Genomic DNA, 23648 nt, shown 5'->3' on the forward strand with positions numbered 1-23648 from the left:
CACGCCCCCCCGCCAGGGACAAAGGCCGTGGAATCCCGACAGAGGGATGCCCGGCTGGGTAGGGACCTGGCGAGAGCCAATCAGAATGCTTGTTGCATTCAGATTGTCTCTCGCCGGGTTACTAATATATATTAGTAATATGTGGGAACGCTACATGAGGGAGCAAGCCAGAAAGGCATACAAAAGAGAATGACAGAGAAAAAGTGGGAGGCAGAGAATCAAATGGTGTATGAGAGGTAGAGACAACTATCAATTGGAAGAGGGTGCAAACTGAATAGGGGACAGAGAGGCAAATAGAGATAAACAGAGGGACAAAGTGGCTGAGAAAGAAGTTTTGTGTTGACTTGCGTCTGTTATTCCTCCAGGGAAAGCAATTAGTTCACATTTTACTAAGGTCCACAGAAAATTGATTTATGGATTGATTTGAATTGTTCTTCTCTAGTGATCTAAGTTAACAAACCTGACTTCTTCCACCAACATACATACACAGGACTCTTGCACTGAATCCAGGATGGAACTGGCCAACAGAGTATTAGAGAAATTCTTAAAGGACCGGCCCAACTGGCTAGTGTGGGCCAGGTTTGTGGCATAATATGTACACTTTAATGAGTTAGTGCACTGTGCAGCTGATGGTTTCAAACAAGGTTATTAACCCAAACTGCATCAAAATACTGTTTGCTACACATTTTATAAAAAAATATAGCCCCCATGTAGAACTCGGACGAATTGCTATGAAAAGTAATGCATAGCAATACAGTTTTAGGGGCAAGGTGGGTTGGTGAAGTACACCTTTTTATTAGCGCTGGGCCCATCTTATTTCCCAGTCCAACCCTACCTGAAGAGTGGGGGTGCCCCGCACTGCAGGAGCTCCAGGAATGCTTGTTGCACTTCTGACCATCGATAGCTTCCCCATTCAGATGGGCGGCAGTTGAATGGAGTTGGGGAGTGTGTGTGATGTGAGCTCTAGAGGGATGGGGGAGGTGGGGAAGAATATCCTCGAGGGAGCAGAGTCTAAGGGTATTGAGACCTAAATGTATGTAGGCTACTTCTATGTGTTGTAAAGCAAGACACTCCTCACACTAATTGTATCCTGAACCCACCACTTGATGCAGGCTTTTTTTGGCAGTGAAAGGTTTTTTTCCTTGCTCTTGCAGAGATGTGTAAAGCGTGAATTTCAGAATCCCAAAAATATCTTTAACCATGTCACCATTTTAAAGGTTTAATCTTGCCTATGGAGATGCTTTTTATATGAACTAAATCATCCCATTGTCTTTCATGCAGCTGGGTGCATGACTTATTCTACCTGGCTGCAAATGCCGTGGAATATATTCCTCTGAACCTCCATGCCACAAACCATCATGGAGAGGTTTATTACAATAATCCCCGATAACTGCCAAAGCAGTCTTATTCATTTCAGGCTCCACAGTTAGGCAAAATGCCAGGTAGCATGCATGCACAATACAGCAGATGCTCTTACCATCAGTGATGCTAGCAGCAGATATGTGACACAGGTATGCTGCACGACCATGAACGATTTGCAAGGTTTTACGACCCAGCATGGACGCACTTTCCAAAAGAAACGTTACAAGCTTATAATTTGCTTACATATGAGGAGTCTATTCAAAACATTTTCTATAAAATATTGCCAACTGCAATTGAATGTCAGGAGAGCTTTTGCTAACCATGGTTTTGACAATTTTAAGAAGGCCCTAGAGAGATGCAACAACCATCACAAGTCAAATCTTCATCGGTCAGCAGCAATGGCCTTAGGTTTCTGTTAAAATTGGTACGAACACTGCAGCAGTTTTATCAGTGGGCCACCTGAAGCATATGAGGAAGGAGAGAAGTTTGCTGCCGAAGATCTTGACAACCACGTTCGCTTTGATCTAAAGCTTTGTGTAGAGATTCCCCACAACTGCAACTCCGCCTTATCAGGCCATAACATCGCTCCTCGCGCCACCTGACTAGACGCTGCCCGCCCCTTTACTCCCTGCCACCAGGTACAACTGTACCCCTCCTCTGTGCCCCTCTGTATCCCATCGCTGCTGTATATATGTTCTGTTGTATATCTCTGTAAAGCGCTCCGTTGCTTCTCAAAGTTAGGTCCGCGCTCAATAAATACCATAATAATAATTATAATAATGAGCTTAAAATGGATGTCTCATGACCTATTAAGTTTATTAAGTTAAATGTTGGTAATTATAGCTCATCACTTGCTCCATGGACTGATGAAAGTGATTCAGGACGTACAATTATGTTTTTATTATAGAGAAGACTGCATGTTTCAGTAGGAAAGCAGGTCTCTGGAGCCTTTTGCACTGCAAAAGAGGATCGTCCGGGGGAGGGTATTTTACTTTGGGTTTAATGAAACACCCAGCAATACAGCACAAACACAGTTTGCCAGTTTAACAGATGTTCTCCTGTGATTTAGCTAGAACATGGAAAACTGCTGGGGTGCAGCGTTATCATGAATCTTCTAATATGCCTGGACATCAACATTTTGCAGGCACTTGTCCAAGAAGTGGAACTATAAGCCATTTACGTGCACTGCTTTGCATACCATCTGAACGTCAATATGAAACTATGGGCATTTACAACTTCAGGGACCTGAATCCTATTGGATTAATTCCAATAAACACCTTGCTTGGTGTGAGCATTATCCACAGGAAGGAAGTGTCAAACTGATTCCGTTGTATCCTACCCAATGGACTGTTTGAGCATGATCTTTGAAGACTGTGCTCCCAATTACAAAAATATAACAGAATTTCTGGGACTTGCAGTCAGTGGCCACCACGAAACAGGCGCAAAGGCCAGTGGGATCCCTGTGCAGCTCCACAGGTTTGAAAACATTCACGGTCTTCTTTCACTTTACATGCTATTTTCTTGTGTCGCTAATATAAGATTCTAAGAGGCATTGATTATGGTTTTAAACACCTGAAGACCCCAACTGCATTACTCTATGAGGGATTTGAAGACTTATACACAAATGCCACTGCAGTGGTCGATGATTTAAATGTGGAAATAGAAGAAAATCCTGTGAGGAAAGCGTCCGTCACTAGTCATCTCCGGCCATGGTTGCCAAACGGCTCCCCCTTCATCAGGTTCCCCTCGTTGGCCCACCACAGAAGATCCTGGGAGACCGAGAATGGAATCTGAACAGGATCCGACATCTTGCCTGAGAACTGCGACCACTGCATCTTCAGGACCCATTGCAGGGATCTCATCCTCAGCCTGGCCTCTGGCACCAGAAAAATGCAGGATGCCAGGAGGCTGAGCAACCTTAAGAATTCGAAAAGCTGGGAGACTCTGGGCATGTTAAAACTTGTCCACCATCTGCACAATGTGATGAGCCCTTACGCTGGGAGGCGAGCACTTCCCCAAGGACGTGTCCAACACAGCCCCGATGTACTGGAGCTGTTGTGAAGGTGTCAGATGCGACTTCTTGAAATTGAGGGAGAAGCTCAACTTGTGGAGGGAGCGGCAGGTGAGACCGAGGTGATCCAACGCTTGTTCAGGAGAATGCACATGGATCAGCCGGTCATCCAGGTAGGGGTAGACGTGAATCCCCCGTCGCCTGAGGTACGCTGCCACCAACATCATTAGCTTGTTCAAGACCCTCAGGCGGAGGTCAATCCGAATGGCAGGACACGAAACTGAAAGTGCGAGTCGCCAGCCACAACCTCAGGTACTTCCTGTGCTTGGGATGAATTGGCACATGAAAGTAAGCATCCTGTAGGTCCAGACACACCAACCAATCCTGAAGTTGAAGGGCCTGGAGGACTTGAGAAAGAGTGACTATCTTGAACTTGTCCTTCCTGAGAAGTTTGTTCAACCAACGCAAATCCAGGATGGGTCTCAATCCACAGTCTTTCTTTGGAATCAAAACATATGGGGAATACCGTCCCTTGTTCCTCTCCGCTACAGGCACCAGTTCTATAGCACCTTTCACTAGCAGGGTCAAGATTTCCTGCACAAGGAACGGATCTGGAAGCTTCAAAGAGATTCCCCGGTGGATTGTCGTGAGGCCGCTGTAGGAAGGGAAGGCAGTAGCAGTGGGCTATTGTATCCAGAAGCCACGCATCCAAAGTAATAGCTCACCATTCTTCGAGATGCTGAGACAGTCTGCCCCCAACTGGCGAACCATGGGACATGGCCTCATGACTGTTTAGGAGCAGCTGCGCCAGCGCCTGATGGCAGAGACAGCTGCCTGAGTGGCTTTGGCACCTCTATTTACCCGACCACCACAGGTCCTTTTTTACGCTGACCCCTTTGACTGGCAGCTCCTCTTGTTCTACCAAAGGAGGAGTAGTAACTAAAAGAACCTCCCCTCCACTGCGGTCCCCTAGGACAAAAAGGCAGAGGTTGACGCACAGCTGCGCTTAAAGATTTCGCCACAGCTTTTGAGGTCTTCAACCTCTCAAGGCTCTCATCAGCCTTGCTGCCAAACAAATGCGTGCCTTAAAAAGGGCATGTTCAAAAGACAGGCTTGCACGTCCGGAGCAAAACCAGACTTCTGCAACCACGCAAATCTGTGTATAACGGTGCTCGCAGCCATGGACCGGCTAACACCGTCAGCCGTGTCCAAACCCGACTGAGGGATTCACACATGGCATCCTTGCCATCTTGCACGAGAGCAAGGAACCCATCCCTTTCTTCCCCCTCGGGAATATGCTTGGACGCAAGAGAAACAATTCCACAGTGTGTGTGAAAATCTTGCCAAGGCACAAATGTAGTTGGCCGATTTCAGCACCATAATCCCCGCAGAAAACACCTTGCGTGCCCAACCGTCGAAGCATTTGTCGTCCCTATCAGGAGGGATGGTAGGGTGCGCCGCCTGCCTCGAGGCGGCCGTAGCCACCTGAACCACCAACTCTCGGAAGTGGGGTGAGATGAAAGGTAGCTGGGGTCGCTACCGGAAGGGCAGTATTTCTTAGTAAACAATTTGTTAACTGCCAAAAGAGATTCTGGGGTCTGCCAAGCAGCCGCCACCCTTTTCTGCAAGGTCAAATAAAAAGGTAACACTGAGTCAGAGGACGGACCTTGGTCCAAAATATCCATCAAGTCATCCTGAACAAAAGCTTCAGCCATCAGTCTCCTATAGGACAACTCAGCATGAGCCCCAGGCTTTGGCGTTGACAGTGCCGAGGGCTGGTACGAAGGCAATGCTTTGATGTCCGTATCCGACCTACACAGCTCGGACGGAGTGAACGCCGACCTCGAGCCCTTAGCAGGTTTCTGCAGTCTCGCTGGGGACCAGGACAGAGACCTGGAAGCATTTCTCTTGTGACCATCCTTAGCCTTGTCCGAACGGGTCCTCGAAGGTTCCCGATGAGGATCGCGCTGAGGTCCCGAGCCCGAAGGCGCACGAGCCACGGATCAAAACCGTTCCTTGCCGGCTTCATCAGAAGGCGCGGACGGAACTGTGCCCTGCGATTGGAAAATCGCCAACATCTGCTCCCTGAAGGCAGCCCATTCCTCTGGAGTCGAGGACTTTGTTGGACAAGCCACTTTCCTCTCTGCTCCAACCTCCGAGGAGAACGGGGAAGGCGACTGGTGCCGGCGCTTCCGAGAATGCCGAGACGAGGAGGACGAATGGCGGGAACCACTCCGGGACCGAGACCCCCAGGACGCCTCCCGATGCGGAGAGTCGCCCCTTGAATCGTCGGTGGACATCCCCTTGGACTTAGATTTACAGGAATACTGTGTTTAGAACCCCTACCTACCTGAAGCTTTCCCTTACGCTCACGCAAGGCCTTAGCAGTCAGCGACTGGCATTTGGAACAGTCATCGGTGTCGTGATTCTAGCCCAAGCACCACAAACAAATGCGATGCGGGTCGGTAATCAACATCTTAGATGGCAAGTCTTGAAGCCAGACCACGGAGTCGAAGGGGTCGAAGAAGAAGACCTATTCACAAGGAATATACGAGGCGCACCGAGCCTCTGAAGCAAACACGTTTGCGGAAAAAATTGAACTGAAGCTACGGGCGCTGTGCCTTCTATTTATAACATCCGGAAAAGTTTCGAAAAAAAGTTTCCGAAGTACACAGCTGTGGAACATTACATGTCAAAGATGTGGAATACGTTGGAGGACAAAATCCATTCGAAATAATGTTCCTTGAACTTGTACAGTGGTATTAGACTCAAGTTTTGACTTTTCCCATGGAGAGATGGGTTGTCATTTGCACCATTTGTTCCCAGAAGTGGCAAGACTAGTTAAATAGCAGTAACTATACCTGCATTATCATGTTCTTGGAGGCGGGGGTCATTCGTGGGTTGTACAGACTATTGCCTTTGGCAATTCAAGACTTATCTGAGAGGTACAATGGGACAAGTCAGATTGAATAATGTTGCTTTGCTTCTTGGACACAGAGATTAATTTAATTTATCCAACAAACTGATTTGCATCAGAATATTTTTTAAAATGGGCAAGTTGCTGAAATGAAAATATTTTCCTTCCATTTGCTTTGGCCCCATGGAGCGGACCGACACACCACCAGTAAGACGACATGGAAGCGTAGGCCTGGTGCTGCTGTGGAGAAATTGACTGTTCGTGTTGCCACAACATCGTTCTGCTTTTTCAAGAGTGCAGTTTCTTTTAAACAACATCTTTCTTGTCCAATGTTGTCAATGTTACACTAACCTTGTTCTTTGTTTTTATAAACCCCAAAACACGCACACTATTCTATACATCTTGCAGCTTTCACAATTTAGCGCCGCTTTCTTCATTCTACATGCGTCAAGGACCATTATCCTTTTCATTAGGACTTTTGTGACTTGTTCATGTTTGGGCTTGAATTGGGAAAGCGTTCTGGTGGTGCTACACCGCTCAACAGAAGGACCAGATGCCAGGAGAACATGTATTTTTCTTACCCTTTATCATCATGGAGGTGTTGATCCTGCTTTTGAGGACTGCTACAACCTGGATAATGGGGGGTGGAGTAGGAGCAGTGATGGCTTCCGGAAACGGGGCTGGAAGAACGGCACCTCCTATTTATTTGACCTTTCTGTATCACTTGCTGTTTTGCCACTTCTCCAATACCAGTCCTCCCACCCACCTTAGGAAATTAATAAGTGGGCTCCTGTGCAGACCACAGCTTCCCGGTATAAATCAATAAGGCTTTTGCTTGATAAAAAGGGAAAACAGTGACCTTACAATTCCTTCTGCAGCTCAGCCCTCACTCGGTGTAAACTATCAAGCAGAACCATGTGTTACCCAGCAGTGACCCTCAGCCCTCACGTCTGGGCACTTCTGAGAGTGTGTGCTATATTGGCGTAGCCCAGCCAATCAATTATCAAATTGTCTAGCTAGACAGATAACGGTGCTGAAGATAGTATGGGGAGCAGGGACCTGCGACATGGCAGAGAGAAATTTGCAACAGCTGCAACTTAAGCTCGGCACCTTAAGTACCTGCCCTCTACTCTGCAAAACAATGTGTGATGCTATTACTTTTTCACCTAAAATAGAACTGTAACAGAACATTTAATTTAGAAGACTTTTCGTTAAGGGGTGGGCATACCCCACAGGCACCTATCCAAAGTATAGGATAAAACAATATGGATGATGGGAGCGTCGTGTATTATAACCTCTAAAAGTGGGCGGTGCATGTTTACTTACTAATTGAAGACTAGGGCATCTGTCTCGAGGGTGACACCATTCATGTTAAGGAGTGGGTCGAGAAATGGGGACAAAGTAATTGGAGCAAGCTCAACATAACACTAGAAGAGTATAATTCTAAAAGGCTGAGAAAAGACAGGTACACTATGTGGGGACTGATGGTGGATGCCACTTGAAGGCGTTATCTATGCCAATAGATTGCTAGTTAAGGGGTGAGTGTTTTTAACTTGCACGTCTTGATTATGCTCTATCTCGCCAAGAGCCAGCTGAGATGTATTTAATCACTCATATGCGGTTGTTGTAGAAAACATGTTCACACAGACTATTCACTTTTATTTGCACCTTATGGTCCCCCTTTTGACATTCCTGTTTAGTTTAGGCTCCTAGATGTCACTAGCGACACCTTTAGAGCTCAAACTATTGCACTCATTTTATGGATCGTGCATGCATAGTGAGGAATGGCATATGACGATGGGCACAGGTGAACTGACATTTGAGGGGGACACACAGGGCCTGATCACAGAAGCGTTTTATAATGGCACAACCCCATTGGAAAACGCTCTGTGAATCAGGACCATAGTTTATTAGGTGTTGTTTGGTTATATGCCCACCCATTGCCTGCCCAAAAACATGCTAATCCCCAAGGCTAATCCCACCCATTCCTGCCTTTCCCCGGCCACAGGTCCTCCACAAGGGAACTCTTGGAGCTCGTTCTTCATGCTGATGGCAATGTTGTACGTGCAGCGTGCCGATGTACTCGACTCTTGTGCAGTTGCTCCCTGAAATCATACGCCATGCTTCCACAAGTGGGACTGCACCCTCGGGTGATATCTCTTCTCTGCAACTATGCACCTATCCTTTACCTGCATATTTTAGTGTTAAGATCTGCACGACAGGGGCACCAGAGCTTTTTCTAGTTTGAATGCACATTTGATTGTCAGTCGTTCTCCAGGGACTACGGACAGTGCACGCACGCCGCAGAGTCTCCGCTAGTCTTAGTCTGTCTTCTACATCAAGCACCATTGCCCTCCATACCAGAGTAAATGTGCTGGCACCCTGCGAGCCGGATCCCTCGTCAGAACACGCACTTCCACAGCTTAAAATCCCCAAGCGCTTGGCTATGTCCCCAACCTCACAGGGACTCTGCGATACCCACCCGTCTCCGTCAGTGCCTTCTACGCCCAGCCACTCATCACCTATGAAGGGGATGCTCCAGGCCTTGCCTCGTCCCCCTTGACTCCTCCACCACAGCTGCCGCGGCATGTCCTGTACCCCGGCAGAGACAAACACTCATTGCAGTACAGGGCAACAAGCGGTTGATGGAGGCACACTACCAGCAGCTGGAGGGCGCTGGTACCTGTGAGAAACCAAAGGGTGTCTCACCAACCAGTCCCTTGGGATCTGTCATCCAGGTGGCCGGAGCCTAGCCATCGCAATTGGATCCAGACCCCGGGGGTGAACCAGTGTGGGAGGATCACCTGAATGGGGGGTTCCTGGGGAGAGGGGCACCCGGAGGAGAGACACAATATCCCTGTTCCCATTTTCCTGTAGAACACCCTCATTCCATTTTCTATCCAAGAACTTTACCTCCCCCCTTTCCTACACGCACTGTGCTACACAGACCAAACACTGGAAGGGAAGACAAACTCACACACAGCCAGTCTGGTTGACATGTCCCAGTATCAGGGTCAAGCAGAGTCAGGCAGTTGATCCTAATGACTCACACCGAATCCTGTTACCTTTTCCCACTGGGATAAAAGGCGCAGCATGAGAGCACCCATAGAGCAAGTAGAGCAAGGCGATAAGGACAAACGAAGCGTGCAAGTTCAACAGAACGGAAAGAAATTCCGGGAAGGCGACACAGAGCAGACGGGACCAGGAGGCAAATGAAAGGCTGTGGTCCTACCAGCTGCAGGGTGAAGGTCGCTGCAGAATTCTAAAGGGGCAACTGCCTGCTACTGCAGAAGGTCACGGTGGTACCTCCTTCATGTGCAGTGTGAGGACTTGAAAGGAAGCGAGCCGCGCTGGCCAAAAGCCTTGACTAGACGGAAGGTCTTGATAAACTGTATAAGCCACTGCCGGTGAGTGAAATGGGAGACCGGCTTGTGTTGATAAATGAAAAGGACATTAACGTTTGAAGTGCTCATTGGGTTGTCGAGAAACCGTGAGCGAAAGCACTTTACAGCAAGAACGAAGAATGCCGAGATTGAGAGTGTGGGAGAAACTGCAAAAGAAATTTGAAGCACCTGAGAGAGTAACCGAGAGAGGAGGCGAATGGTTAAAGTGGTAATACAAGGGTAAAGATAAGGGTACAGCCTTGAGAAAGAGAAGCCAGATTGTTGAAAATAAACACACTTGCTACAATATAACAGAGAGACCCGGCCAAACGCGATCGCCTATCAGAAATCTCTGTATTGAACTGACACATACTTTGAAGTGAAAGTGTGAAAGATTGCAAAGTAACAAGTGTGATGCTAGCGGTTTGAATGCTCGCGCCCAATCGACAGAAGTCGGAACTGCCTACAGATGAAGGTCTGTGTTCCGAGGAGGGGGACCTGAGTGAGTCAGTGAAAGTGTACCAAATATTTCTTTAAAAAGACATTAAGAGATCCTGAGTGTTATAAGCTAGTAGAACTGGTAAAGTTAACTGAACTGTGATTGGAAGGCTAGAGTGAACCCGACGGTGGAATGCCAATTGAAAGCAATGGAAAGTGAATCCCGTATTTTGATAAAGTGACTGAACAGTGGTGTAAAGACGAGGGTGAACCCAACAAAGGGGTATCACGAGAAAGCTGAGGAAGAGGGGAATCCTGCATGGTTAGAGCTTGGGAAAAGTCTTGTGATGCCAAGCAAAAGACATTGATTCGAAGGATCCTGCCTTTTCTGAAGACTTAAGGGGTGCTCACAGTCTTGGCACTGTTCAGCCTTGTACTGTGATGTAACGTGGGGAAAGTAGTGCACTAGTTCAGCAGTCCTGAACTACCGAAACCCGTTTGGACATTTCAGTTTGCACTGCACTCTTTTGTTATCCCACACCTTTTTCTTGTATAGAGTAAGGATTTGGCAATAGGTTTATTAGTATAGGACATTTTGGTTTGACACGACACCGGTAGGATGGCGTTTTCTTTATTTTGATGGTCGTAGCTTGCTCACATCTTAGATTTAGGTTTAGATTAAGTGTTTTTCTCACTCATATACTGTTCGATAAACACTCTTGGATTGTACTCCCTGTGTCTGTCGTACATCTGATAACTATGCCTTCCTTACATACCCTATTTGCCAGTAAAGCCCCTGCGCCACCTCTGAAATCCTCCCCACCCGTATACAAGCGGGTTTCCGAGCCAAGCTAAAGCTGTGCTCTGAACGGACCCACCCGGTCTGGGAGCACATAAAGGTGAGACGCAGTTGGATCTGGGGTGTGGGAGGAAGCTACGGGTGGAGTTGTGTGTTCCTGGAGGGCTGGGGAGGCTGTGTGTGTTGTCACCTGAAGATGGACTTGAACATTGACAGATCCTGACTTACTTCTGTGGCAGAGCTGGAGCCCTATAAAGCATCTCGCAAGACATCTCGATGGGTTGGAACCACGATGGGTGGTGCTGAGCATAATTAGGACACAGCTGCAGGAGGTCCCGAGCTGGTAACCGGTGAGAACAAAGGGCACTGGCCCCAGCCTCCCACAGCTCGTAACAAAGGGCTTGGGGTGAAGGAGCTTTGCCTTTACCATCCCAGCTAGCAAGTCTGCATAGGATGGCCCAGGGTGAGCACACTGCTGGCTGTTGTCCATGCAGTTTTAGGCGATGAATATGCCTTGTGGCTCGGTCGCTGCGAAAATTAAAACTAACTATAATGGGGTTGCCTGCCATTAAACGAACTGCAGTTTTCTTAAAAATGAAAAGGCACTGCAATTGCCTTATGATGTTTAGGACAGCTTTCTTAAGAAGTTCTGGCATTGTGCTACTCAAGGTGGGGCAGTTATATTAAGTGACCCGTCATTAAACGTATGGCATGCTTACTTTTAACAAATAATGTTGGTAACGCGACTTAAAACGTCTCACAGTTTTGGCGGCATGTGCTTACATTGTGTTAAAGCCATTAACTGTACTGCAGACCTGGTGGAAAAAGATGGTACCTGCCACAAAATGTATGACATTTTTTATAGGAAGTGCTGGTACTGAGTTATTAATCTTATAACAATTAATATAAGAAGTGCAAGCACTGGTCAATACATATGTGGCATGTTTCATAGAAAGGGCTTGTACTATGTTGTTAATGTATGGTCAGCTAGGGACTAAAGCTGGCGCAGTGCCATTCAATGTATGCACCTATAAGTGCTGTACTTGACCCATTAAACCTATGACACTTTTCATATGAAGTGCTGTCCATTAAGTGTATGACATTTTTTAAAAGAAGTGCTGCACTGTGACATTAAAAGTCTGTCAGTTTCAGTAAGAAAAGCGAGTACTGAGTCATTATTTACATGGCTTTGGTGACAAGTGCTGGAATTCTACTCTTACATGTATGACCATTTTCATAAGAGCTGCAACTGTGGAATCAAATGCATGACAGTTTTCATGACAAGTACTGGTACAATGTCATTACGTGCATGACAACTTAAGTGATAAGTGCTGGTATTATGCAATTAAGAGTATAGCGGATTTCAAAAGAAGTGCTAGTACTGTGGAATCAAATGCTTGTCAGTTCAAGGGCAATTTCTAGGACTATAGAATGTGTTCGATTTTAGGCATAGGGGATGTGGCCTAGCAGTTTGGGTTGGTCTGCCCCATTAGTCTACTCGCATTGGTGGCAGTTCAAATACTGATTTGCCTATGACTGTTCCCCTACTGCAATGGCAGCGACATGCTAAAAACAATGGTGTAGAAGGTTACCCAGAGCAGGCCTGAGGTTTAGATTAATTCAAAACCTTCCACTCATCACATTTTTACTTTGGGCTAGTAGGTGTCCTTTGCGACACCTATAAGCCAAAACGTTTGCATTGAGTACAGATAGGGAGGAATGGCGTATGAAGAGGGACACACGCAGCCTGATTAAAGGTTTGCCGGTGTAGAAAAAAAGTGCCGGTAACAGGTTTGCTGGTAGGGGCTGTGAACTACTGGCAGGCCTGACCTGGCGGTAGTTTTGGGCCCTACCAGCAGATTTTTCCCTAAAGCACTGACACCTTTACGAACGGTGCTGGTGCTTCAGGGTTCCCATTCCCATGAAAGGGACTCCATGGGAATGGGAACTTACTGGCTTTCCGCCACCTGTAATATCCCTGTATAACCGGGATATCAGGTGGCAGAAACGGTAAGGCGAGTCTGCCAGCAACCCGCCAGTAGGACCGGCGTGTTACTGGCAGACCGTAATGAGGGCCACAGTCTGTAGGTGTTGCTTGGTTATGAGCCCACCCATTGCCTGCCCATGGCCATGGTTATCCCTATGGCCATTCCCACCCATTCCTGCCTATGCCCGCCCAAAACACCTCCTCTCTTGAGAACTCTTTAGGCACATATTAATGAAGCCTTTCCATCAGGCTTTGCATTGAAAGTGCTTGCCAATGTTTGTTCAAAGCAGTCTCCTGAGAGTTAATGACTTAATTTTTTATTTTTTTTTATTTTATACGGTTTATTACAAACCTTTAAAATATGATTACATCATCGAATCCATACAACATAACATAAAAAGGTTCATTCAACCGCTTGTTGCAGTTTTACTCAGCAGTTTTTTCCGGCCGTTTGCTTAAGCAGTTTCCTTTTCAAAGCTATTTAATTTAATTTCCACAATATCTATAAAAAAGGTAAGGGCAAAAGTTAATTTCCTATCTGTCTCATCAAACAAGATTTGCCACCACTCGTCAGCATTTAGGAAGGGTCTTTTGTTGATCAAGTCTCCGAGACATCTTGTTCGTTCCCTTGTGAGGGCTGTGCATAGCAAAGTAAGATGTTTGAACGTCTCCTCACATAGCCCACAGAATCTGCAGATCTTTGTCATGTTTTTATTTTTTTGCCACAAGCTTTTTCGCTCTTGTGTCTTAAATAGATTCAATTTGAATTTAAAGTATAAATCACGCCGCCGCGTCTCTGGAAATAATTTTAGGTAGTTTGGGATTTCGTTGTATGCTCGTTTTTCATGTGGTACATTTTCCATCAATTTGTGCGTTCTTCTTTTCTCTTCTGTTGTGATCCAGTCACTTCTCCATAGGTATTTTTTCACCAAGTTTGGGTTACTGTGTAAGGTTTTGGTATCAGTATCAAGATTCTTTAAAATCATCTTGCAGCTCTCCAGCCATGAGGTTAGCACATTTAGTTCCTTGGAGTTTTCAATGTTTTTTAAGATCTCAAATTGGAGTTGTACATACACTGTCTTACCAGGCATGCCTTTAGCCACTCGATTTAGGAGCACTCTGCGTGCCCTTCACTTTAGACCTGTTAAAAACAAACATTGGCAAAGCCAGCATGTTGGGCTTGTGCATACGTTTTAAGCTTTTGCAAGGCACTGCAATTAGATGCACAGGTACTCTCACCATTTTGCACCTACTACTAACAATGGGCAGTTTATGCCACTATGGCTGTGCCTGGCAAGTGTCCTTCCCATGCCCACACAAAAGCCCTAACTGTTCGCATTGCCAATGCTAGTTTTAATTTTGGTTGCCTGGCTGTGCCCGCACGTCTACATTGCTGGCTGTGCCAGCTTTCACTTATGAGGTTATGTGCAAGTTGGGTATTGTTCCTAGAAGCTATGGCATTTTGCTAGTGTTTACTTTGGTATCCAGTTATATTTTTGAATATAATAATTTCGAAAGTCAAAATGTCGAAAATATTATTTACGAAAATGTTTATGTCGAATAATCAATAAATCGAAATTTTTTGAAATAATTCAAATAACAAGGTAAGTGGTACATTAAATATTTTATTAAATTTTAACAGTGCTGAAATAAATATTCTATTAAATAATAACAGTAGTATTGGTGAGTTGTAACTGAGTTTTAACTGTTATTTATTATCACCACTAGATGGTGCCATTGTATAACAAAACTTATTTTAATGTAATATTATAAGTTCTTCAGTTCTTTACGTAACTGTACGTAAGCGTTACGTCTACGTAAGCGCCATTTTTTAAGTCCATTAGTTCCAGCTCTTTCGTTCTGGTCGGGTGTACTTGTTGCTGTTTCCTGGATTTTTTATTTTTGGAGAATTTTTGTATTTCCATTGTGGGATTCCTTGAACGGACAGATTGTTTTTTCCCTATGGACTTTTCTTTATCGTCGGATTCATGGAAAGGACTATGTTTTTTTTTACTTGGATTTTTTGGCTTTTGAACATCCAGATTTTACTTTTCGACCATGGATTGGATTATGAATTGTGGTTTTTTTTGGCTGGATTTTATTTTTCAATTATGGATTGGATCATGGATTATGTTTTTCTTTGGCTGGATCGCGCTATGGATTTTTAATAGGACGCTCAGTGGATTATGTTTCCTTTTGTTTGCGACTGATTGGCAACGTTGGGTACGTTGGATTTTCAATGGAGGATTGAGGATTTCCAAACTGAGTATGTTAACATTTAAAATTATAAGCAATTGATTCTAAATAGTTGTATGTTTCTTCTGTTTCAAAATGTTTTACTATATTTTGCATCCTTTGTTCATAGTCGCGATATTTCTTTTTTTTTCCAATTGTGTGTTTTCAAGGGAAATGCTCTGGGATAATTTAAATTCCTGTGCAGATTGTTCCGATATTAGGTACTTGAAATGCCACAATGTTGGGTTCTTGGTATTAAAGTTTCTGTTAACCCTGTTGTGCCACCCTTCTAACATAGTTGATTTTTGCCCTTCCTTCAATCACTGCATTGTAGCAGTTCCACCATGATACCCGATATTTAGGTCTCCTTCTTGTGCCTTTGCGCGTTAATTGTCCTAACAATGTGCTTTCCATGTAATCCATTAATTCAGTGTTCTGTTCCTCATTGTTTTTGAAGTAATCTGTTTCAATCAAATGTTCGTAAAATGTAACAACTTTTTCTTCTTATACAAAGGCTAATGCGAATAATTTTTTTACATTATGTTGGAAAGTGCTGTTTTTGATGTATTTGGTATGGAGCCCTAGTTTTTGCAGTTTCCTCAATATTGCCTGAGTAAAATGGAAAAAACAATCTTGTATATTGGTTTCCTTATATATTACTGTAAATGCCTTGATTTGTGCCAGTTCAAAGTCCATTATGATAGTGCTAGATTTTTTCTCAGGTACGGCTTCTTTAATTTTCTCAAACACTATTTTGTATATTTTGTTTTTTTGGGCATCAAAACGAAGATTAGTGGTATTAGATGGTTATTAATCGAACCATGTACACTATAAAATTGCTGGAAAGGTTGTGAGCACGATTTGAATGTGGCGTTGCTTTGCTAAATGTCACATTTAGCAAGCTGCCTTAAATTATTGTTTGTTTTAACATTATAACTTTTTCATCCTTTACTTGTATTGTTGTGTAATGAAAATGTTCTCCTTTTTCTGTTATTTTAAATATTTCCGGTATGCTGATTTCATCGTAATTTCTGGGTGCTGGTGGTAGATTTTCTCTTTGTTGTTTTGTTCTATTTATTGTACGCTGTATATGTTTTTCCGCTGGCATTTGTGCCGATAAGTGCAACGGAATTTTGTTGCACGTCCGAGCAATCACAGACCCGCTGGCCCCAGTAGGATTTTCCATTGCTTTTCTTTTGAGTTCATTCATTGTTTTTTTAACCCTATAGTGATTCTGTCAGGTAGATGGCTGTGTTCCCTCTTTATTTTTACCATGGTATTTTCAGTTATCGCTCTTCCTATACACTGTTTTTGTATATTCTGTGCACTTCCAATATGTTTTTGTTTTTTTTAAAATTCTTTATTGTATACGTATTCTTCATGAATCAGCTGTTCTCCTCCCTTCTGAGAAGTAACATATTCCACATTCTCGCTCATTTTATATCTAAAATAAGAAAAACAACGTTTTACTATTTTTCTTATACATTTTGTATAGATTAATCTTCTTATAGCCTATATATATTTCTATATTTTTATGTAATATTACCTGTGTTAATGTCAAGTCGCTGCAGTGTACTTTTTTCCGTTTGCTCCGACCTCAGGTTCTGTCAGGTAATGACAGTTTGTCCTAACGGTCATCTGTTTGCCAGCGTTCATTTAAGGTTCTTTACTCTTGGCCTACACTCATTCGTTTAACCCTTAGTAATCGTACTTTATGTGGTTTTCGTTATTCATAATGTGTAAGGTATGCCTAATTTTCGTGGAGGGTGCAAGGTTTTCGTGGGGTTTGGGGGGTGGGGCCCCACCCCCTCCCATAACGTTAACTTTTTTTTGGACAAGTATCATTGATATGTTGGCATTGTGTTATCGAATTTGGTTTCGACATTTTTTTTCCAACATATGACCATGGCCATTGTAAGTATGTCATTTCGACATATTTACATTCAACGTTTTTTTTCCGACATTTTTGTTTTTTTCAGTAATTATTTTTTTAAATGTTCACTATAAACCGTTTACTTTCCTTCAGTTCAAGCTGGTTTCTCCAGCACGTTTTTAGGATCCGATTGCATGGAGCTGGACTACTTTCCATGTCTGATTTAAACAACTGTTATTGATCATCACTGGGTGCTTTGCACAGCACTTGGCTTTCCAGCAAACTTTCTCTTTAACCCACTAGAGGTTATAATGTTTCCTAGTTGTCCTGTGAACTTAAGCAATGTTTTGATAATTTAGTCTGCAGGTAATCACTGCAGCTTCTCCACAACTCTGCTACTTCTCCACTGGCTGTATGTGAATCCTGTGCCAAGGCTGCTTATGTCAGACAGTGCTTCTGCCCCTGTCTTGTGGTCATCTCTCTTGTCTTCTTTGACGTATGCTTTCAAAGTTCAGACTTTTGCAGTGCTTACTGTTCAGGGGTGAATTATTCATAACCTTCTTTGCTTGCAGCTAGCCTGAGCTTCATCGTGTAATTGTAAGTATGCACTCCTTTGACAACGCCATGTTTTGCTGTAGACGCATGACACAATTAACAGACAATAGTCTCTATGCAAATGAAAACCAGCAGGTGCCATGCAATACCCCTTTTGAGTAATAGTTGTAGGTAATCACCCGGGGAGGCAGTTAATTCCATCGTACAGTCCCTACCAAGAGTTACTCCTTGTGGATGCCTACTCAGTTGCTTAATAGTTACCTTGTGAATTACGGTCGTTCTCCTAACAAAGATGGTCTAAACCCTATTAACAGCTGGATTACAGCACCTTGCCTGATGGATAATTATTTAGAGATGTGGTGCCGGCAGCGGACAGCCATACACCATATTTCAGCTCTCGAAGCCCAAATCACGATAGCAACCTTTATGATTTGCTTCCCACTTGACTGTTTGAGTGACTATATGTAGAAGATGAAGACGATCAGTCGGCCTGGTAGCGGCTCAATGGATCCAATGCTCTACCTTCAGTTGGGAAGGTTACCAGATAACCGGGAACATCCTGCTCAAGTCATGGCTTTGCTTTTACAGTAGCCCATTTTATTTCAAGTGACCTATGACTACAACTTCCAGAATGCAAAGATGGAGATATGAAAATCAAACACTTGTGCACACTATCCACGGTGACATGGGAGTCTTCTGGTATGCTTAGCAATCCAACATCTGTGTGCTCCAGCTGTTCCAACTGACAGCAGCAAAAAGAGTTGACAAATTATTTCTGGTAACTTCACGCCTTTTACCACAATACTCAGCTGCCCCGTAGCAGAAACCTTTCCCCTTTCCATCTTACGATTGATAGGCTGTTGTTGGCATGACTGTTCACCAATCTTTGATCTGGAGTTTACATCCCATTTAGAGGAAAGTGGCCCAGCCCCCACTCATACAAAACATTTTGCTGCACCTCTTGCCTTTCTATATTTTTGCACTGTTCAACTTGAAAGCATTCTATAAACAACCTTTGTTCTATACAACAATAAAATAACAAATACATTATTTTTTTTAAGGTTGTGCACAATATGTCCCAATATACTGGGTTGAGATGCCTCTACAATTTCGGTGTGTGTTAATGGATTCAGAATTCAAATAAAAGAAACATTGAAAGAACCACAGGGCAGGCTAGAGGGATTTTGAATATGCTATCATGAGAAAGAAACACCCAAGACATGCAGCCCACAAAAAAATGATCCTCTGAATTCTACAGGGGAAATGTTGGCAGGGAAAGAGGTTTTCAGGTGCCACGGAGTAAGGTGAAAGACCTCAACACTGAGATAATAACAGGCAGAATAATTTAAAAAGACAGAGCTATGAAGTATGGGTGGATGCAGTACATACCCCTTCAGACAATTAAACATTGTTGGATTAGTATTGGCAAATAGTACATTTGTAGGGGTTGGGGGGAGCAGAGTAAGGCAAAGTGTTGCTTGAACCTGCCCTGATCAAGAGGGTTAGAAAATGTAAACCATCATGATTTCCTCAAGGGCATGTCTGTTTGTTGCCTCGGCTTCACATTGGCGAAGCAGTCACTTCATTGTATGCACCACGAGAGTGGTACACAATAACGGGACAAGGATTATCCCACACCATGACATGGGTTAAAGGGAGGCAGTGGGAAGGGGGATGGGAGGGGTCTTGGGAATAAACATACCATATACACGAAAACAAGTTCAAACCATATGGCTTAATTATATGGTAAACATTATATATGTGGTGTTCGTCTAACGTCGCTATTTCTCACCTATTCATCTGCTGAGTAGGGGAAAAAGTGGTTTGTATTATGGGAGGTGCTAGAAAACAACGTGTGCTTTATCCATTCAGACATCTTCACAATTTTCAAAATGGTAGAACCTACAATCTAGTCCTGTATAAAGTGAGCTCCAAACCTGGCTCTGAAACACAGATGAATATGGAAGGAGAACCTTGGCACTTCCCAAGCACGGTTCCTCCTAAATTAGGGTTCCAGACTCCTCAGCAGACTTGGCAGTACAAAGCAATAGGAATTATTGTTTTACTGTAAAGGCAAGTGGGTAGAATATTAGTTCCAGGTCATCTGTACCGAGACCCACATTTATTATTAGTAATATGAGAGTTCACAGTTTAGCTTGAAATGGACTGGCGGTGGCATGACCTCCATGGAGCTGACCAATCTGAAAAATAATTACTAAAAATGTTGTGTCTCAAATGTGTAGTCAGCTCTTTTTGGAATTGCATGAGTCAGACAGACGGGAGGGGAGCGAATAAGGGTAAAAAGGTAAAGGCCAGATGGTGTGAAATGTGCTCTTGGGAAGAGAGACGATACTGCCGAAACGCTTTGAGAGTCAGGCACAGAGATCGGTGACATGGCTTTAGTTCATTTTTGAGAGAGAACCACGTTAGATATCAAGTTGATAATACAAAATGTATGCATTGTGTGAGTGGATTACCTGTTTACTATAATTCAAATCTAAAATCACCCAATGATTCCACACAATACAGTGACCCCCAAAATCGATAGTCAGGGGTAAACACGGGATGGGGTATAATCCCAATAGAGGGAGGGTCTTCCTGGTTTTCCGAATAGAGGATACATCATTGAGTAATGGTGACAGGATGGGTGGGCTAGGGCACTGGGATCCCAGACTAAAAAAGTGCTTTAGGTAGGCAGAGAAATCGATAGGGAGCCTTCTCAGAGAGTGATCATCTGGGAGCATGGCATTGTCTTTGTGAGATATTGCTTAATTGCAGTCATATGAGGGGTCTATGGTAGGAATTATACTACCTAAATACAATTAGCATATGCAGTAATAGATTTCTTTTGCAGCCACTTACTTTCACAGAGAAATCACAGAGAAGAGCATAGAACATTTTCTCTTCAACAAGTTGGGTCATCAGCCCTGCCGCTATCCTTATGAACTCAGATCCGGTCACAGACGGAGCAGAATTCAGAAGACAGCTCATGGTCTGCACCACAGACATGTCAAGGATTAGTGTGAGAAAATAAACTGATTCAAAATATTTAGAACAGCTATTTATGATGGTAGAGGCCTATCCGCGCTGATCTTTCTACTATCTAATATTGGGATTCACATATTGAGGATTTGCTTCTAGGGTCAAGGGTAGGTTACACAGAACAGCACCGCTGTCAAAGAAGACGGCCACTCCACTCATTGAGAAGGAAAATGATCAACTAACATGTGGGGTGATGCATTTCCCATAACTAAGAGTAACACTCCAGTCCGTCCTTAGAAGAGGCCACCACGTCGCCAGTAGACAGCTTCTCCAGCATTTTCTATATGAAGTCCCTGTATAATCTTACCTACATTAAATCCAGATGTAAGCCCTTGATTTACATTACTACACTTTCAAGTGGTGGTAGGCAAGTGTCGGTCAAAATACATTGCATGAAGGTAGTTCAAAGGAACAAAATAAATAAACTATAGACAATAATTTTGCAAATCACACAAGACCCGCATGTTATTTAAACATGGAACCCAGTTTCTACTCGTCACAAAACCAAGACCATAGGCCGAGTTGAGCTCATGGAGGAAACTGCCTGGTTTCAAGTGAAGGAACGGAGCAAATGAAAGTGGTAACCATTTCTAAATAGGAATACATCTACTGCCCCAAAAGCCAGAAATTGACATGTCGGAGGAGCACCATAACGAAGCCCAAATGACCAATGATGGCAGAGATCTTACAAATTCCTCAACAGATAGTAGACTATCAAACCCATGTGGCCAAGGGTTCTGTAGAGAAAATACTGCAGTGAGAGCTACCTGAATGAAAAAATAAATAAAACTTAAATATTGATGAAAAAAAAATAATAATGGGGCACTTGAGCACCAATTAAATGAGCGAATTGGGTACCTCCTCAGAGTTTGCACCTTTTGTCTTTAAAAGGGGTGGGGTGCAAAAGGGATAACAGACAATGTCCATCCTCTGCAGCAGAGTCTTAGCAGCGCAGCCCAGATGATGGGTACTTCATCTTTAGCTCTTGCTTGAACTGCCGAAAGAGGAGTTTGTTGTGCTGATTCTCGGCATCCTTCTTGGAGTGGAACTCGCCAGAGACCTTGAAGCCTTTGTGCACCAAGAAGGCATTATTTACCACCAGGAAAGTGTAGCCTGCGACGTGGAGCTCACAAGCCTAAAGAAGGAAGGCCAATTACACTTGGTTAGTCACTACACGCAAAAGGTTTCAAGTGTAAATCACAAGCAAAGAAATCACAATCCATAATCAAAGTGGCAATGTCACTATAAAGTGCCAATTTATTTGCGTAGATATATTCGAAATCCGATTATTGCCAGTTTCCATTATGCTCAGTTATTAAATTACAGAATGACCATTTAGGAGATTGTTGCACATCATGGCCAGTTTCCGGTGCACCCATTTTGGCCAAGTCTAGTATACTAAACATTTGATAACTCAAGTACCTTCAGGTTTCACAATTAGAGAAAAGACACTGGTCGCATAATCCCACTATGTTATACAGTAGACATGCCACTAGATTTCAAATTTGGCAATCCCAGTACACTCAATTCAAGTTCACAGAAAGTATTCCCAATGCCAAATGTTTTGAGTTTCAGCAATCATAGTATATTCCTAATTTGGTCATTATAGTTTATCTAAACAATGTATATTCAGTTTGACAACTACAGCATATTTTCAATTTACCCAACTCCATTATATGCCTACTCTGCACAATCCCTAAATTCACATTTTTACAATGCACACAGTTCCCAATTTGATATCAGACACATAACATTTCAAATTTGCAAAATCCCAATATATTCCCGGTACGACAATCCCGCTGAAAATCCAGTTTGTAAAATCCCAGTTTGACATTCAAGGTATACTTGCTGTTTGACAATCTCTGTATTTTCCAGGGTCACAACTTAAGTATATTCCATTTTAATAAATCATTGTACATACCCAGTTTGGGAATCCCAGTAAACCAAACTTCATAGTATATTCTGAGGTTGTCAATCTCAATCAAATAACTGTGAGGGTTTGTGAGTAAGAGACGGACACAAAGGTGGCAAATTGATTGATACAAACATGTATTCAAGACAAAATAAGAGGTGTTGGAGAAAGCCCCAACTAGCCTCATCTCTTTGAGTGGTTTCCCTGCCTCAAAAGAACTAAGGATACAGTCAGTGTCAGATGTGACCTGTGTACCCATCAGGCCTTTGCCTCTTCACAGCAGTTGTTTCGGGTATCCCAGGTGTCGAGACAGTTTCTCTGTCTCTGCAGAGCCTTCTGCAATATTTTACATGCCGTTGCAGCAAGTTGCCTCTGGGTGAACGTCTCCATCTCGTCCTCCCTGCTCCGCCTCTTGCATTGTTGGTCTTCTGCGGGTCTGGCTCTCATCAGCACTCTGTCAGCTGTTTCCTCTGTGCGGCAAAGTGCTTGGTCGATAGCAAGCTGGGATCCAAAGCGACATCCTTACTTTCCCACTGGATCTTTAGATGACAGGCAGCCAATTACACCAAAGCAAGGACTAGAACGTATGCCGTTGTTCCTGCAAGTAATCTACATTGCTCGCGTCCTCTTCCTCTGCACAGTACTGCCATTAGCTGCAAGGTGAGTGTCCTTTTCTTCAGTGGATTTTTCTGGAGCAGCATGACAACCGTACACTGTGGTACCGGAATTCCCAATTTGATATAACACTAAAACACACACACACACACACACACACACACAAGCCCCCCCGCACCCCTCCCCACCCCTGTCCCCCAGAAAATGCCTAATTCAAATTAGCACAACCTGATGTAGTCAGTGTCACTATACACTGTGACCAATCGCCTATGAGGAGGAACTGTGCAAAGGCGTTTTGCTGCTGTTGAGGTGAAAGGACATTGATACCGCCATCCAGACAGCCATCAACATCACAACTGATAAGTGAAGATGAACCAAGGCAGAGCATACACACCTGACCACACTGCAGTACTTTAGAGGAAGGGAGCAGAGATAATAGGGGAAGTGTTGTTTCCATTGGAAATGGTGACACAGATGGGTTTTCGTATAATAAAGAAAGGGGATTAGAGAAAAGGGGAT

At 43.8% G+C, this 23648-nt stretch overlaps 1 protein-coding gene across 1 annotated transcript in view; it reads right to left on the reverse strand.

The window, feature by feature from the left end:
• Positions 1-13198: 13198 nt before the first annotated feature.
• The window catches only part of B4GAT1 (beta-1,4-glucuronyltransferase 1), a 103864-nt gene continuing 93414 nt past the window's right edge, over positions 13199-23648 (reverse strand). Inside the window, exon 2 of the mRNA XM_069653471.1 lies at positions 13199-21737. Within this exon, the coding sequence (XP_069509572.1) occupies positions 21546-21737 (192 nt within the window). The 3' untranslated portion in view covers positions 13199-21545. The remainder of the gene's footprint in view (positions 21738-23648) is intronic.

Source organism: Ambystoma mexicanum, chromosome 3q (genome assembly GCF_040938575.1).
Source record: "Ambystoma mexicanum isolate Mex_15411 chromosome 3q, UKY_AmexF1_1, whole genome shotgun sequence".
NCBI lineage: Eukaryota > Metazoa > Chordata > Amphibia > Caudata > Ambystomatidae > Ambystoma > Ambystoma mexicanum.